The sequence below is a fragment of the Aythya fuligula genome, chromosome 4 (assembly GCF_009819795.1).
Source record: "Aythya fuligula isolate bAytFul2 chromosome 4, bAytFul2.pri, whole genome shotgun sequence".
Classification (NCBI taxonomy): domain Eukaryota; kingdom Metazoa; phylum Chordata; class Aves; order Anseriformes; family Anatidae; genus Aythya; species Aythya fuligula.
Genome location: NC_045562.1, coordinates 5,577,451 through 5,590,333, shown reverse-complemented (window position 1 = coordinate 5,590,333; position 12,883 = coordinate 5,577,451). Strand labels below are relative to the sequence as shown.

The 12,883-nt window shown below is 36.8% G+C and overlaps 2 protein-coding genes across 5 annotated transcripts in view; one reads left to right on the top strand and one right to left on the bottom strand.

The window, feature by feature from the left end:
- Positions 1 to 8,157, top strand: part of AIMP1 (aminoacyl tRNA synthetase complex interacting multifunctional protein 1) — a 32,906-nt gene extending 24,749 nt beyond the window's left edge. For all 4 annotated transcript variants that reach the window (XM_032186917.1, XM_032186919.1, XM_032186918.1 and 1 more), the window contains exons 6-7: positions 1,158 to 1,326; positions 7,267 to 8,157. In XM_032186917.1, the coding sequence (XP_032042808.1) occupies positions 1,158 to 1,326; positions 7,267 to 7,433 (336 nt within the window). In that variant the 3' untranslated portion in view covers positions 7,434 to 8,157. The remainder of the gene's footprint in view (positions 1 to 1,157; positions 1,327 to 7,266) is intronic.
- Positions 8,158 to 9,410: 1,253 nt separating this feature from the next.
- GIMD1 (GIMAP family P-loop NTPase domain containing 1) lies at positions 9,411 to 12,540 on the bottom strand. The gene is made up of 2 exons (XM_032187531.1): positions 12,148 to 12,540; positions 9,411 to 9,683 (listed from the first exon to the last, which is right to left on the bottom strand). The coding sequence occupies exons 1-2, from the start codon at positions 12,538 to 12,540 to the stop codon at positions 9,411 to 9,413; spliced, it is 666 nt and encodes a 221-aa protein (XP_032043422.1).
- Between the last annotated feature and the right edge of the window lie 343 nt (positions 12,541 to 12,883).

Genomic DNA, 12,883 nt, shown 5'->3' with positions numbered 1-12,883 from the left:
TGAAACATTTGCAGAAATTGGCAGTATTTCTGCCACTGGTTTTGACTTTTTGAAGTGGATCTCCATGTGCTCCTAGCAACAAGGCCTATTTCAGGCAGTCATTCTTGAAATTCAGACAGTTCTCAAGTATCTGTTTTTTTTTTCCTCTATTTATTTTCACTTCCTTAAATCCCATTTGATCTAAGAGCCTCACATCAATGATCAGAAGTGAAGGACTAAGGATGCGGGGCAAGTATCTTAAACTTCACAAAAAGGGAAGAAGAAATTGGCGAGAGCTTTTTGTTGCTTTTGTCATTGCAACTTACTCTGTCTTTAAAGCAATCAATGTAGTAGTTTTAATTCCTATTCATTAGCCTGTCTGTCACAGTATCTCATTTTGAGATACAGAGGGATAGTTACTTAGCAATCAGTTATACAGGTAACTTCAAGGATTACCTAAAGAGTGATTTAACACTTGTACTTCCAGAATGAACTCTTGTGTTTTCTGTGTAGTAAGCATCAGGGAGCTTTGGCCTATTTTAGTTTGTTTGCTTCTTTTTCCCCCATGCTTTCTCCTTCATTCTACCAGGATGTTGGGAAAAAACACACAAAGTCAAATCTAGAATTACTTATGGTTATATGTTGTGTGCATTAGGAGTATGGGATTAAAGGCATGCATTTTTCTGTCTCAAAGGATGTTTTGGGTTTAATTTCTTTTCAGTTTGAAAGTGTGCTTTGTTTTCTAGGCTAATGTGTGACTATTCCCTATATCATTTTTTTCTCTCTAATTTACTGTTATAGTTTTTACTAACATTCAAGGACAGAGAAGAAATCTGGTTTTATAATTGTTTGCTCTAACAAATTGCAGTGTATGGTATGTACAGCTGTTTTCAGCAGTTCAAAAAATTCAAAACATTTGGGTTAAGTAAGATAGAATTTAAGACTAAAGTGAGCTAGCTAACTGTGTAAAGCACCTGTATGTTTCCAGGGCACAAAGAATTTCTTATCTATGAGCTAGCCTAATCTGTAGAGTGTTTTTTAAATGGAGATTCTTTTATCGTACTATACTGAAAGTGGATTGAAGTGATGATTTTGATTGAATAAAGTGTGGGTGAAATGAAATAATTTAAGTCATTAGGCAATTAAGTATTCAAATCCTTCTGTTTTCCTCCCTCAAGATGCAGAATCGGATGGCAATACTGCTCTGCAACTTGAAGCCTGCGAAGATGAGAGGAGTCGTATCTCAAGCAATGGTGATGTGTGCCAGCTCCCCAGAAAAAGTGGAAATTCTGGCTCCCCCACCTGGGGCAGTACCTGGGGACAGAATCACTTTTGAAGGTTTTCCTGGTAAGCACTGGGTATTTGGGAAATGAGGAACTTGAAGAAACTAGGAAACAGCTGACCTTTGCAAAGGTGACATCGGTGTTGAAGCAGATAAAACAGTATTCTAAAGCCCATTACATTTTTGGTTGAAATTTTCCGAATTAGTTATGTTAAAATCGTTTATTACAGTGCTAGGATTGTGTAAGTAAAGAATTGAAAATATTTAGCCACCTGCCAAAAGTTGGAAAATACAGAGAAATAACTAACTCCTGCAGGTTTTATGGTACTTCTACGAAACCGAGCAATTTTATATTAGTTTCTCAAGTTTTTCAGCATTGCAGATCTTTGAGTAAAGATAAATGCACTTTGCAAGTTGCAATTAGCAAACATAAAGCATAGAAATAACAAGCATCTTGCCCAGTGTCCCAGTTTAAGTGATGAAGCACCAGTTGATGGTTCCAGGTCCTCTCCCTACTAAAAGTCAGAACTTGAGCTAGGCTTTTGTGCAGGAGGAAGGGTGATGCCTATGTATGAGAGGAACCTATAATATTCAAAATGGGAGGGGGGGGGATTTTTTGTTTGTTTGTTTGTTTTTTGTTTGTCTGAAGAGGGGGAGAAATGATTCCTTGGGTCTCCAAAGAAAGGGAGATTCCTTTCCACTTCAAATACATAATCAGTATTTAGCACACAAAAAATAGTAGAAATAAATTTGCATTGTTTAAATGGTGGGAACTCCAAGTTAGTATATCATCAAAATAGTTTTCTAATTCACAAGCAAACCCTCTGTGTAGAAGATTCCCCCTTCTGGTCATTCGAACTATTGTAGGATTTTCATACAATGAGAAACAGCTCTACTCAGTTTTTCAACTATCAAACAAAGGAAGTTCACATGCCAACTTGGTGATATGCTTTTGTTTTTTTGATAAAGGCAAGGATATCCAGGAGATGTAATTGCTGGTAGCAAGTAGGAGCTGCCTGCCGGCCCCTCTGTTAAAATTATCTGGCCAAGTTTATACTGCGGCCAAGGAATTTATGCAGCACAGCATAGGTCGAGGCCTGCTCAGGATCACTACGTGACATTATTCTAAGAAAAAGCTGTCTATAACTCCCAGAATTTCCTATCTTGGGGGAATTTTGAGTGTGTGCATTTATCAGTGAAGTGTTTATATCCTCTTCAGAATGAATTTGTTACTAAGAAGTTTTCTTTCACATGTAAGGAAAACATATAACTTTCAGTTTTGTACAGATCCTATCAAACTTTTTAAATGATTGTGTCTGACAATTTCTAGATGCAGAGTAGTATTTTGTTTTATAAGCTTCTTGGTAAGCCCTATGCTTCTTATACACATCTACATAAATACCTTTCATAAATACATATGTGTGCATATGTACATGTATGTGTGCATTTTATGCACTTCTCAGGATGAAAATGTTGCTTGTGTGTGTGTATATATATATATATATATATATATATATACATGTATGCAATATATATATATATATGTATGCAATGCATACTGAAATCTGAAAGGCTTCAGCAATTGTACTGGCTAAGCTGAAGGAATATTCCTGACCTCTAATTTTTCATCACATATCTGTGAGTAAAGTTAGATCGAATGGTAAGTGTGTGTCCTCTATTAAATGCACGGATCCACTCATACTACTCTGTTGTTGTGGAAATGGGCATGCAAGAGACAACATCAAGTTGCAGAGTAAACCCTATTAGTAGCTAAGACCTGCAAAATAATGGAAAAGGCAGTCTGTGTGTGTGTTTTGAGGGATGGAGGGTGACTTTTCTTTTCTTTGTCTAAGACATATCCTTACTCTAAATTTGTCTTGAGTAAATTCATATAGCTGGCATTTGAAAATCATGTAAGACCTGCTAGTGGTGCTGTTCTGTTATCCTGCATATCTATTCTTGCACATCAGGACTAATGAGGTAGATTTTATCAAAATAATAAAACTGACTCTGTTGTTTGACTTGCAAAAAGCTTTTCCGAGAAAAATACATTTATAGGAACATTTGTTTTACAATCATTGCCAGATGTATAAGATCTACTGATACTCTGTTGACATTTTGATTCTTAAAAAGACGTAGAGTATGCTAAAGGTGGTGTAAAAGTTGTACTTTAGAACTAAAGTTATAACCTGTAGCCTGTGGTTATAAGGTTTTGTACGCTTCACAGCCATTTCCTTCTGACAGGGAGCCAGAGACGCAGAGCTTTGGTAAGTGCCAAATGAATGCTTTTACAACCTATCTGAAAAGCATATGTATCCAAGGCTACGAATTGTAGTCTGAAATATGGCAGCTGTTTCCTAATATTTAATAAATAGTTGCTCACAAACATTAGCAGGTATGAGCTGGAAGGGAGTCATGGACTTTGAAACCATACCTCATGCTTAACAGTAAAATGATATATCTCCTAGAGTTCCTATAGCAAACATGAGGAAAAGCTAGAGAGTAACTCACTGAGAAAAAATGTAGAGCACTATCTTTTAAAGAAAATGCTTTTGTCCTCATGTGTTGGTCTTTAGCAGACACAACTTGTAATGAGGTAACTGGCACATCGTGGCATGCAACATGGATGGGATCTTGTGTGCGTTTGTAATCTAATAGTAATAGAGCAGGGCAAACTTTAAGAGTGAATTCACATGCAAGAGCTCAACGGGATACAAATTAAAGCTGATGCAGTTTTAGGATTTTGACAGTTTGTAGTTTTTTTAAAGGAACTGGAAACTTGTTAATAATGTCCCTTAACCAAGCAGGGAAGGCACTCCTACGTGGTAGGAGTGCCATACAAAATATTCATCAGATACAAGCTAATTTTCCTTGTTGATTTTTAGCTAAACAAACAGTATCTTGCTTCAACCTCATTAAAACTAGTTGATCATTTTTCTGAAGAAGCTTGAGAGTTTTCTTAGAATGATTTTCAGTATTTTAGGCGAAGAAAGATTTGCTAAAGAATGTGTTTGTCTGGAGGACCACCTGTTCACTCAATGTCGTTGCATTTTAAGGGAACTTTAACACTTTAATCTTCAAGATATATTGGGCTTTTTTTTGTATTAAGAACTTTATCAAATTTATATCCAACTTTCATGGGAAAGATCTGATTCATGAGCCATAGAAAAATTATTCCTTCACATGTCTGTAAATATACCCTCCCACACAGTAATTGCTGTGAGACAGCAATTAACTGGAGTTTTCACAGCTAACTGAGAAACCTTCTTTCTAGTAGCAGTCTAATTAATGTCATGACAAAATTCTAAAATGCGAAAATGCCACAGGAACCACAAGTCTATTATGTAAATTATTTGATTTAATGCTAGGTCTGGTTTAAGAATTTTTGTCATTTTGGTCTTTTGGTCAATACCTAGCTCTTCAAAGCAAGAAAATGCTAAGACTGCAGTCCGGTGGTTGGTCTGTATTTAACAGATTTCTTTAATCAAAGCTTTGGTGTATGGGTGCTTTCCTTCAGTTGCGTAGTTATATTCCACGGTGGGCATTGTGGTATCAACTTTTCATAAAGTCTTTTCGTAGTTACTGAGTTGTTACAGAGTGGAGACGTTTCTTGCCTACTATGAGAATTTCTTCTGTAATACTTAAACTATTAGACCAAATTACATATTTAACAAAATTTGGGACCTTTTATTTGTTTCTTTTTATGTAGACTGGGAAGCTCGTTAAACCACTACAAGTTCAAATTCATTTTTAAATGTCCTTCTAAAGAATATTTTCTGAGGGAAAAATGTGATGAGGGGAAAGCTTAGGAAAATACACAGCTTAAAACTCTGGTAGTATTTAAAATTGGTGCCTATGCTAATCTGAGTTCACCACAGATCCCAAGAGAGTTGAAATGGGATTGAAAAGAAACTTATTAGCATCCAAAATGTGTTTTTTATAATAAAAGTCAGGTTTTGTTCTTACTGGGGAAAAAAAAATCACTTGCTTTTTATGTTTGAGGAGGGGGGAAGACATGCACAATGGATCATTTAACGTTCTGTTTAATGATTTTATTAATTTGTATGCATTCACTTGGTCTAAATCCAAGTCTGTCTCTGTGAACTTAAGCATTGAGTAGGATTTCAGTTTCTTTGAAAATGCACAATTGGCTCCGAGTGATTAGGTTATTAATAGTATTGCTGTTTTTCTTTTAAATATTAAGTGCACTGCAGTTGTGAAATAACTTGACTGCGTTACTGAATGCTGCTCTGGCAACCCTAGCCTGCTTAACACAGAAGTCTGGCTCGGTACGCTTCTCATGCACAGTTGCAGATGTAGAACTATAGAAGTTAGGCCTGTCTACAGGCTGAAATAACAATATTGCAAGAACTGAGAATGTGAGTAGACTGAATTACTGAAAACATTTAAAGAAGAAAATAAGGCAGGTTGGAATGAGAGTAGTTCACTTACTCACGCTGGTCAGTCAGTCGAGAATACACCAAGCAGTAATAACTCATCCAACTACTAGAAACGTAATTTGTGCTATAAACCTACAGGGTTGTTTTTTTTTTTTGTTCCTGAGCTTTTGGGGACATTGAGTAGTGGAAGATGTGAGTACTTTACATCCTGCTCACATACAGAACTTTTTTTTTTTTCATTTTGCGTTTAAGAACTTCTTGATCCCCTGAGAGGATCTGAGGGAAGATCTGTTTGCCAGGATTTGTTGTTTGAATCTTGTTTTCCTTAGCAAGGAAATATTGCACACCTAGCTTTTAGCAAGTAGAAATACATGCACAGCATCAACAGGTTATAGGTAGTATGCCACCCCCTTCACCATTTAAATGTGTTCTGATCATATTTGAAACAAGTCTTGGGGTTTTCCTTTGTCCTGCTTGTGTGTTACACACAAGAGGTTAAGAGAATCCAACAGCATTATGATTAAATAACTTTTTAAAATGAAATCATGTTTTTGTGTAAAAGGATCTGTATTGTATTAAAATTCAGAAATGGCATTTGCTTGACCTTTGATTGGAAAATTGGTTGTCTTGCTTAATCTAGATTATATCGGCAGGCAGCAGATTTTTCAGTATAAATATTTACCGCAGGGGATCTTATTTACTGTAGTTGTTTCGTTCCTATATTTTGGATTTTATGCCCATTTACTAAATAACAGTAAGAAATATTTGACTCTGGAACACTTCACTTTTCTGAGTAATGAGTTTATATTTTAAAATATTGCTAAAAGAACCTTTTTCTGTAGTCATTAGAAATTTTTAAATAGATTTCCTAATGTAGTTAGGCTGTCCCCCTGTCAGTATTTCACCTGATCAATAGTTTACCATGATATACATGTGGAAACAGGTGATTTAAAGAGACTGAGGCCAAAATTGCTGAGATACAAGTTGGCCCTTAATGCTACTGTTATTTTATGCACTGGAGCTGATCCCTAAATGGTACAAGAAGTAAGAGAAAAACGTTGAAATTTGGGGCTAAAATTATAGGTCAGTATCCTAGTTTTAGACTATTCTTGTCTATGTTCAATATTTCTCACCTGTAAATGCAAAATAAATTTCTAAAAATTCAGTAATTCTTAAGATACATAAGCTGCGTCATGTGGGTAGTGTGTTGCTCTATGGTATCCTGTGGTCCACATCTACTTAATTCTTAGAAATCCTTTTGCTTTTAGGTAATGTTTGTAAACTAACAACCAGCAATAGTTTTCTATTTTCTATCTAAATAGATTTCTTCGTTTTTGACAATAGTAGTAGTCTGTTACTGATGCTTTTTTCCCTGAAAGCCCAGCATTTTGAGAGAGGATCTGGAGACATTTTCTAGACAGTCCCTAATTAAGATTAAAGTTTCCATTTTGAGACTCGCAGGTAATATTTTTTTCCCTTAAAAGTTTTTACACAGATACCATGTGAGCTTTCACAAATGCATATTTATGCACATGTGCATAAATAGATCTCTTGCTCTGTCTTCTGTATTGTGTGCTATTAGTTTTATTCTTTGTTTTGAAACAGGAGATCCCGAGAAGGAACTTAATCCCAAGAAGAAGATGTGGGAGCAAATCCAACCTGATCTTCATACCAATGACCAGTGTGTTGCTACATACAAAGGAGTTCCATTTGAAGTGAAAGGGAAAGGTGTTTGCAGGGCAGAGACCATGGCAAACAGCGGAATTAAATAAGTGGTTATTAGCCTGTTCAGATGTTGAAATGGAAAGTAATGAGAGCACAATAAAAACATCAATATATAACCCCTCTGAAATGCATGGCTAATATGTTTTTTGTTTGATTCCTCTTCCAGAGATACAGAATGTTCTGTCTGTAATACTTTAACAATTCACTCATTCTCCATATTTACTGTCCTTGAGGTTGTGTTCTCAGCAGTCAGTAACCACACAATGTTCAAGACTTAATTACCAAAGCTTGTTCATGGTATAACTAAAGGCTGGCAAGCATCTTTTCTAGACAGCTGAAAGTTTTAGAGGATCCATGAAGCACGAACATCTCAATAAGGAAAACTTTCTGCTGTGTTCCTTGTGTGATAACACAAGGTGGTCAATTAGAAAGGTACGGCATGAGCAGTTGGTCAGTGAAGACCATAATTAGTTTCGTTCTTCTTGTTGTCTTTCAAAGGTTTCACTTCTCTCAAGAATTTTTCAGTTATATTATAAACTGCAAATTTTGGTTTTGGATGTGTCATCTGAGCTGTCTGTGGGCAGTTGTAATGGGAATATAAAACTATGTCCTGTTACGCCCTAATACAAACACATTGACATACATCAAATACGTTGTTTTACTATATTAGCTCATCTTTTCCAATTCGATAGTGCCAAATGACAGATAATACTACAAAAGGCTGAATAGCTAATAGATGGCCGAACAATGTTAGTCAAATACCGCCCCCCCCCCCCCCCAAAAAAAAAAAAAGGTTTCCAATACCTGAAACACATTTAAAATGTATTTTTCTTGTTTTAATGTATCTTTGAGTAATATTTTATGCAGAATATGTCTTGGTTTTAATAGTAATAGCTATCTTCTTCAGGTTTCACCATTTGAATTACTCCATAATACATTAAGAGCAGTCACAATGGCTATGGGAAAATCCTCAATTTACTCCTTTTAATTCTTGCCTTGCAATACACTGAAATAACCATTTTAGATCAATTCACAATTAAACCTTTTAAGCAACTATTTAGAGGTAATTACATGTTTGAGCATATACTATTTAATTAACCGTCTACAGCCTAACTACTCAAACAGCACTTTTCTAACCACTGAAATAAAAAGAAACTTACCCAACCTGAATTTCACAGGCTTTGAACTTCATCCCGTAAGCTGGGAGACAAAAACAAAACGATGATGATAGAAAATTGAAAGGAGCAGGCACAAAAGAAAAGATGAACAGGTTTCTTTTTGGATGCGTTTTGTATGTGCCTATACACTTAACTGTGCTCATTTTCTATGCATCTGGGAATCAGCGGTAGTAATTAGCACATTTTAAATGTGCAGAATAGCATTAGGCATGTGGGAACTATTTTAACTGCTTTGTAAACTACATATCTGATAATATCTTATTAAACGATATTCTTGAAGTTGAAAATCTCAGTTTTAATTATTCTTGAATCAAGGTAAGGAAACAACTTTGCAGTAGATAAATCTTAATTTTTAACACTGGAAAACTTTTTACAAACAGCAGATTTCAGAGGAACTTATGAAAGCTCCAAAAACTGAGCAGAAAAGTTCCTTCATTCCTTACAGCCTGAACTCATGCATTATTATATGCTTTCTTTTTCTCCAGCTCTGTGTTTTATCTGCAATATACAACCAAATGTAGCATAAACCTGACTCCTCACTGTGTGCATGTTAGGTATTAGCACTATTAGTATATTAGTTACATTTACATATATAACAAATTAGCACTATTTTGGTCTGATGGTGTGGTTGAAGCTAGGATTCTGGATCTGGTAGCATGAGGTACTACTCTGTGAAAGGCATGTGGTTTGAGATACTAAAGAGATATTTCCAACTGTGTGTTCCAAGGCATTTGGTATAGAATGGTTTTGGGTGTGGAATGTTCCAATTGCTGGCTTTTCTACTGTTTTATTTCCATTAAATGTTATCAACTACAGAAAATAGACACGAGTACCCGAAAGCTAATTTTATTCTTCATTGTGTTTAAATAGAAGCACTTGATATTTATTCTGTCTTATAAAATTCAAGAGCTTTCGTAAGACAATAGCTCTTTCCTCTTTAATTATGCTCTTCTGGTTGTCTAGAAAGACATATTTATGCTGCACTGAGCTCAATAGGGACAACAGGGTACTTGAGACACTGTGCAAATACACTTCCTCACTGAATCCAGCTTCTTTGGCCTTGTCTGCATGAGTAAGTAAAACCGCAGTGAAATCCTTCCATGTGGGACCCAGAAGTTCCTGTAATGAAAAACAAATCTCAAGTAGATATCTTTTCTTGTTCACTTTACCCAATCCCACCTCATATACTTATGTATTAACAGACCAGAGTATGTTCTTTTCCTGGCAGTAATCCAATTCATGCTATTTGAGTTGCTGAAATTTCAGGGGGTTTTGACCTTGGAAGAAAATGACGTCCCCATATAGTGGAAATAAGTGGTCATGCAGTGCTAGTGGTTCTTTGTTCTCCTGCTACAGGTGTTAATAGAGTTAATATATATGTGTGTGTGTAAATAAGGAAAATGGTTGTTAGCTACAGCACATATCAGCATAACATGTAAAATTCAAGTAGTTTATTGTTTCTACATATCTATATTTCTATTTATAGAAGCTCTTTCGAAAAGCTTTTACAAATCACCTTGCATAGAATAAATAAATAACACGTTTTTCTATAACGCTAATTTCAGTAACAGCTTTATCCCCTAAAACTGAACCGTTCCCAGCAATTCAGGAAAAACACAAATCAAATGCATCAACTTAAATGACAGCTGGGGAGTTTGTCTTTAACTGCAGTGGTTCATCTGATGGCAGGGAATTTAGAAAATAGGCTGTTTTTTTTTTTTTTTTTTTTTTTTAAACCCTTGCAGTTAGATGTTTACTGTATTTTGGTATAAGTTCTCTTAGGAAGAATTGAGGTATAGGTTTTAGGGAGAGAGAGTAGTGCCTTGATTTTCTGTGTACTCGGATGAATTGGTGCTAACGTTAATTCTGAAATCAATGTCTACCACTTTCCTAATTCATTAGACTATTAAATTTTTAGATTTAGATTTCTATTTTAAATTAAAGAGATTTAAATAATAATAGTCTTTTATATGAATTACTGATATATCATCCTTAATATGCAGGGGATTATTGTGAGAACTGAATGCTAAAAGTAGACTTTATGGTAATTTATTATGCAATGACATACTGAAATATAACAATTGTTTTTTGTATTTGCAGCACTCAGACAGTTGTCCTGCCCTATTTGGTAGTGGCTGATGAAATCATAGCACCTAGTGTTTTAAGGGGTTAATAACTAAAATAAGCTGAGAGTCAGTTACAATCACAAAACAGAATTAAGTGTTGCTCTCTCACTGCTTTTTAACATGCTTTATTTAATCTCCAGTGGGGGGTTTTGTAGCTTCATTAAAGGAGAAGGGTATCCTGGCATCCCTTAAATTTTTAATGCCCACATGGACTTGATCCAAAACAATCTCAGGATGATTTTTCATTAGCTTAGGGTAAAAATATTAGAGAAAAATACTGAGTCCTCTTAAGTATCTTGAAGTATAGAGGAATGGGAGAGCTGGATAAAGAAAAAGGGTAATGCTGAGAACAAATATATATGTCATCTGGCAAGGAGGAAAAGTGCTGTGAAAATTTAACAACTAACTAACTCTCAAACTGTTGGGAAAGTAAGTAGTAGCCTAGCAGTACAGAATAATCAGGAGAAAAGTGAGAACAACTTGAACTGATGTGTGTATATATATGTATATTTTTAGGTAATGTCATTACTGCAGGTGATAATGCTTGATGCATCAGGAAGGCCCTTTCAGTCTTAAAGATTTTTAGAAAGTTATTTGTGTAGATGGATGTGAAGTGCAATACCCAGACTTTAACAATGGTTGAAAGCCTTGTTTTTTTGTAACTCGTATAAACAAACCTCTTTGATCTGATCAGATAGACAAACTGAACAATATCCCTTTGGTCTCCTTTTCAATGAAGTATATGCATGGTAATGAAAACATTTCCACAGAAAAGAAAGCCATTCCATTTCAGTGTCTCTCCCTCCCACTTCTCTTACCTACTTCCAAAAAAAATTTCCCCCAGAGGAGAGATTCAAAATATTTGCTTCAAGCCTGTTACGCTAGAAATTTTCATTACCTAGCGTAAATTTAGGGGAACTGTCTAGTTATTCTCTCTTGAACAGACACAGCAGTAATAACAGTGCAGGACAGAGCTGAGCATCCTTGCCCTAGGTCAGTCAGATTTCCTGCATGATTTTGGACCTGTCATATTCTGCTTCGGGCTGTGTTGTATCCTATACAGAGTGCAGAAGAGTAAGGTAACCAGACCTTTGCTTCGTATAATGTTTCTCTTTAACAAGCTAGATCTGTCATAGTAAACCTTTAACTCATTTCTGAGAGAGAAGCTTGCTTTGATGGGTAAATGTAATTCCTAAATCCTGTTGTGCTGAGTCCAAGTGCAGCAGACAGCAGTTCTCAGCTCTCTTCTCGGTTTAGTGTGGTAAGTGTAGCTCTGGTTTACAGTTTTGGAGTTGGGCATGGTGTATATTTCAAATAGTGGATAGGGAAATGTTCCCATTTTCAGCTGCACTTCTCTTAACTTGCTTCTGCAGTGAACTCCTCCATAGCTATTTTCAGCCACAGACAAAGAGCCCCCATTGTGGGCAGAGGCTTCTTCCTATTTACTTATTTGTTACCTGGATGAACTGAACGGTGTGTTCGTTCTCATCGGGACACAGAGGCAGGTCAGCCCGCAGGACCAGAAGGGCTAGATGCAGGCCTTCCTCCCTGAAGTGCTGCGCCAGGGCTGATCGCACCGCCTCTCTCACCCGCTCCTTGCTCAGGCTGCTGTGGGGGAAGCCTGGAGTGTCCAGCACCCGCACACGGAGGGCGAGCTCGCAGCCATCGCGCCGTGTGATCCCCGAAATGTGGCAGCTGCGGCCCAGGCTGCAGCACGTAGTCACGGAGCTGGGGGAGAGCCGGCTTTCGAAGTCATCACTGCCTAGCAGGCTGTTCCCAGCAGCGCTTTTGCCAGTCTGAGTCCTTCCAAGGACGACAAGGTTGATTGTCATCTCGGTGCTGCCTGCCATTGTCTATGCTTTTAGCTACAAACCTGTCATTAAGTGAAGAACAAATAACGTGAGCTGTTTGAGACGACAACTTTAAAAACGCTCCAGCAAAAATGGCAAAACTTGGTGTCTTTTGAGTGTCCTTCCCTGCCTGAAATATCTATTTACTATTGCTAGACATTCAATACACCGCACGCATACCTCTGATCCAAGGACACGTCTTTGTCCTCCAGTTTGCTGCTTGGGAAGAGCGAGACTCCCTGGTAGCTTGGTGGGCTGCCCTCCTACACTGGTGGAGAATGAGGAGCTGGGACAGAGTCAGATCTGAGGAGCTTTAGGAAGAAATAAAGCAGATAAATTTAAG

Coding starts and splice junctions, on each gene's coding strand:
- GIMD1 (XM_032187531.1), bottom strand. CDS start 12,540: ATGGCAGGCAGCACCGAGATGACAATCAACCTTGTCGTCCTTGGAAGG. Junction 9,684..12,147: donor ACACCGTTCAGTTCATCCAG/GTAACAAATAAG, acceptor TTTTCATTACAG/GAACTTCTGGGTCCCACATG.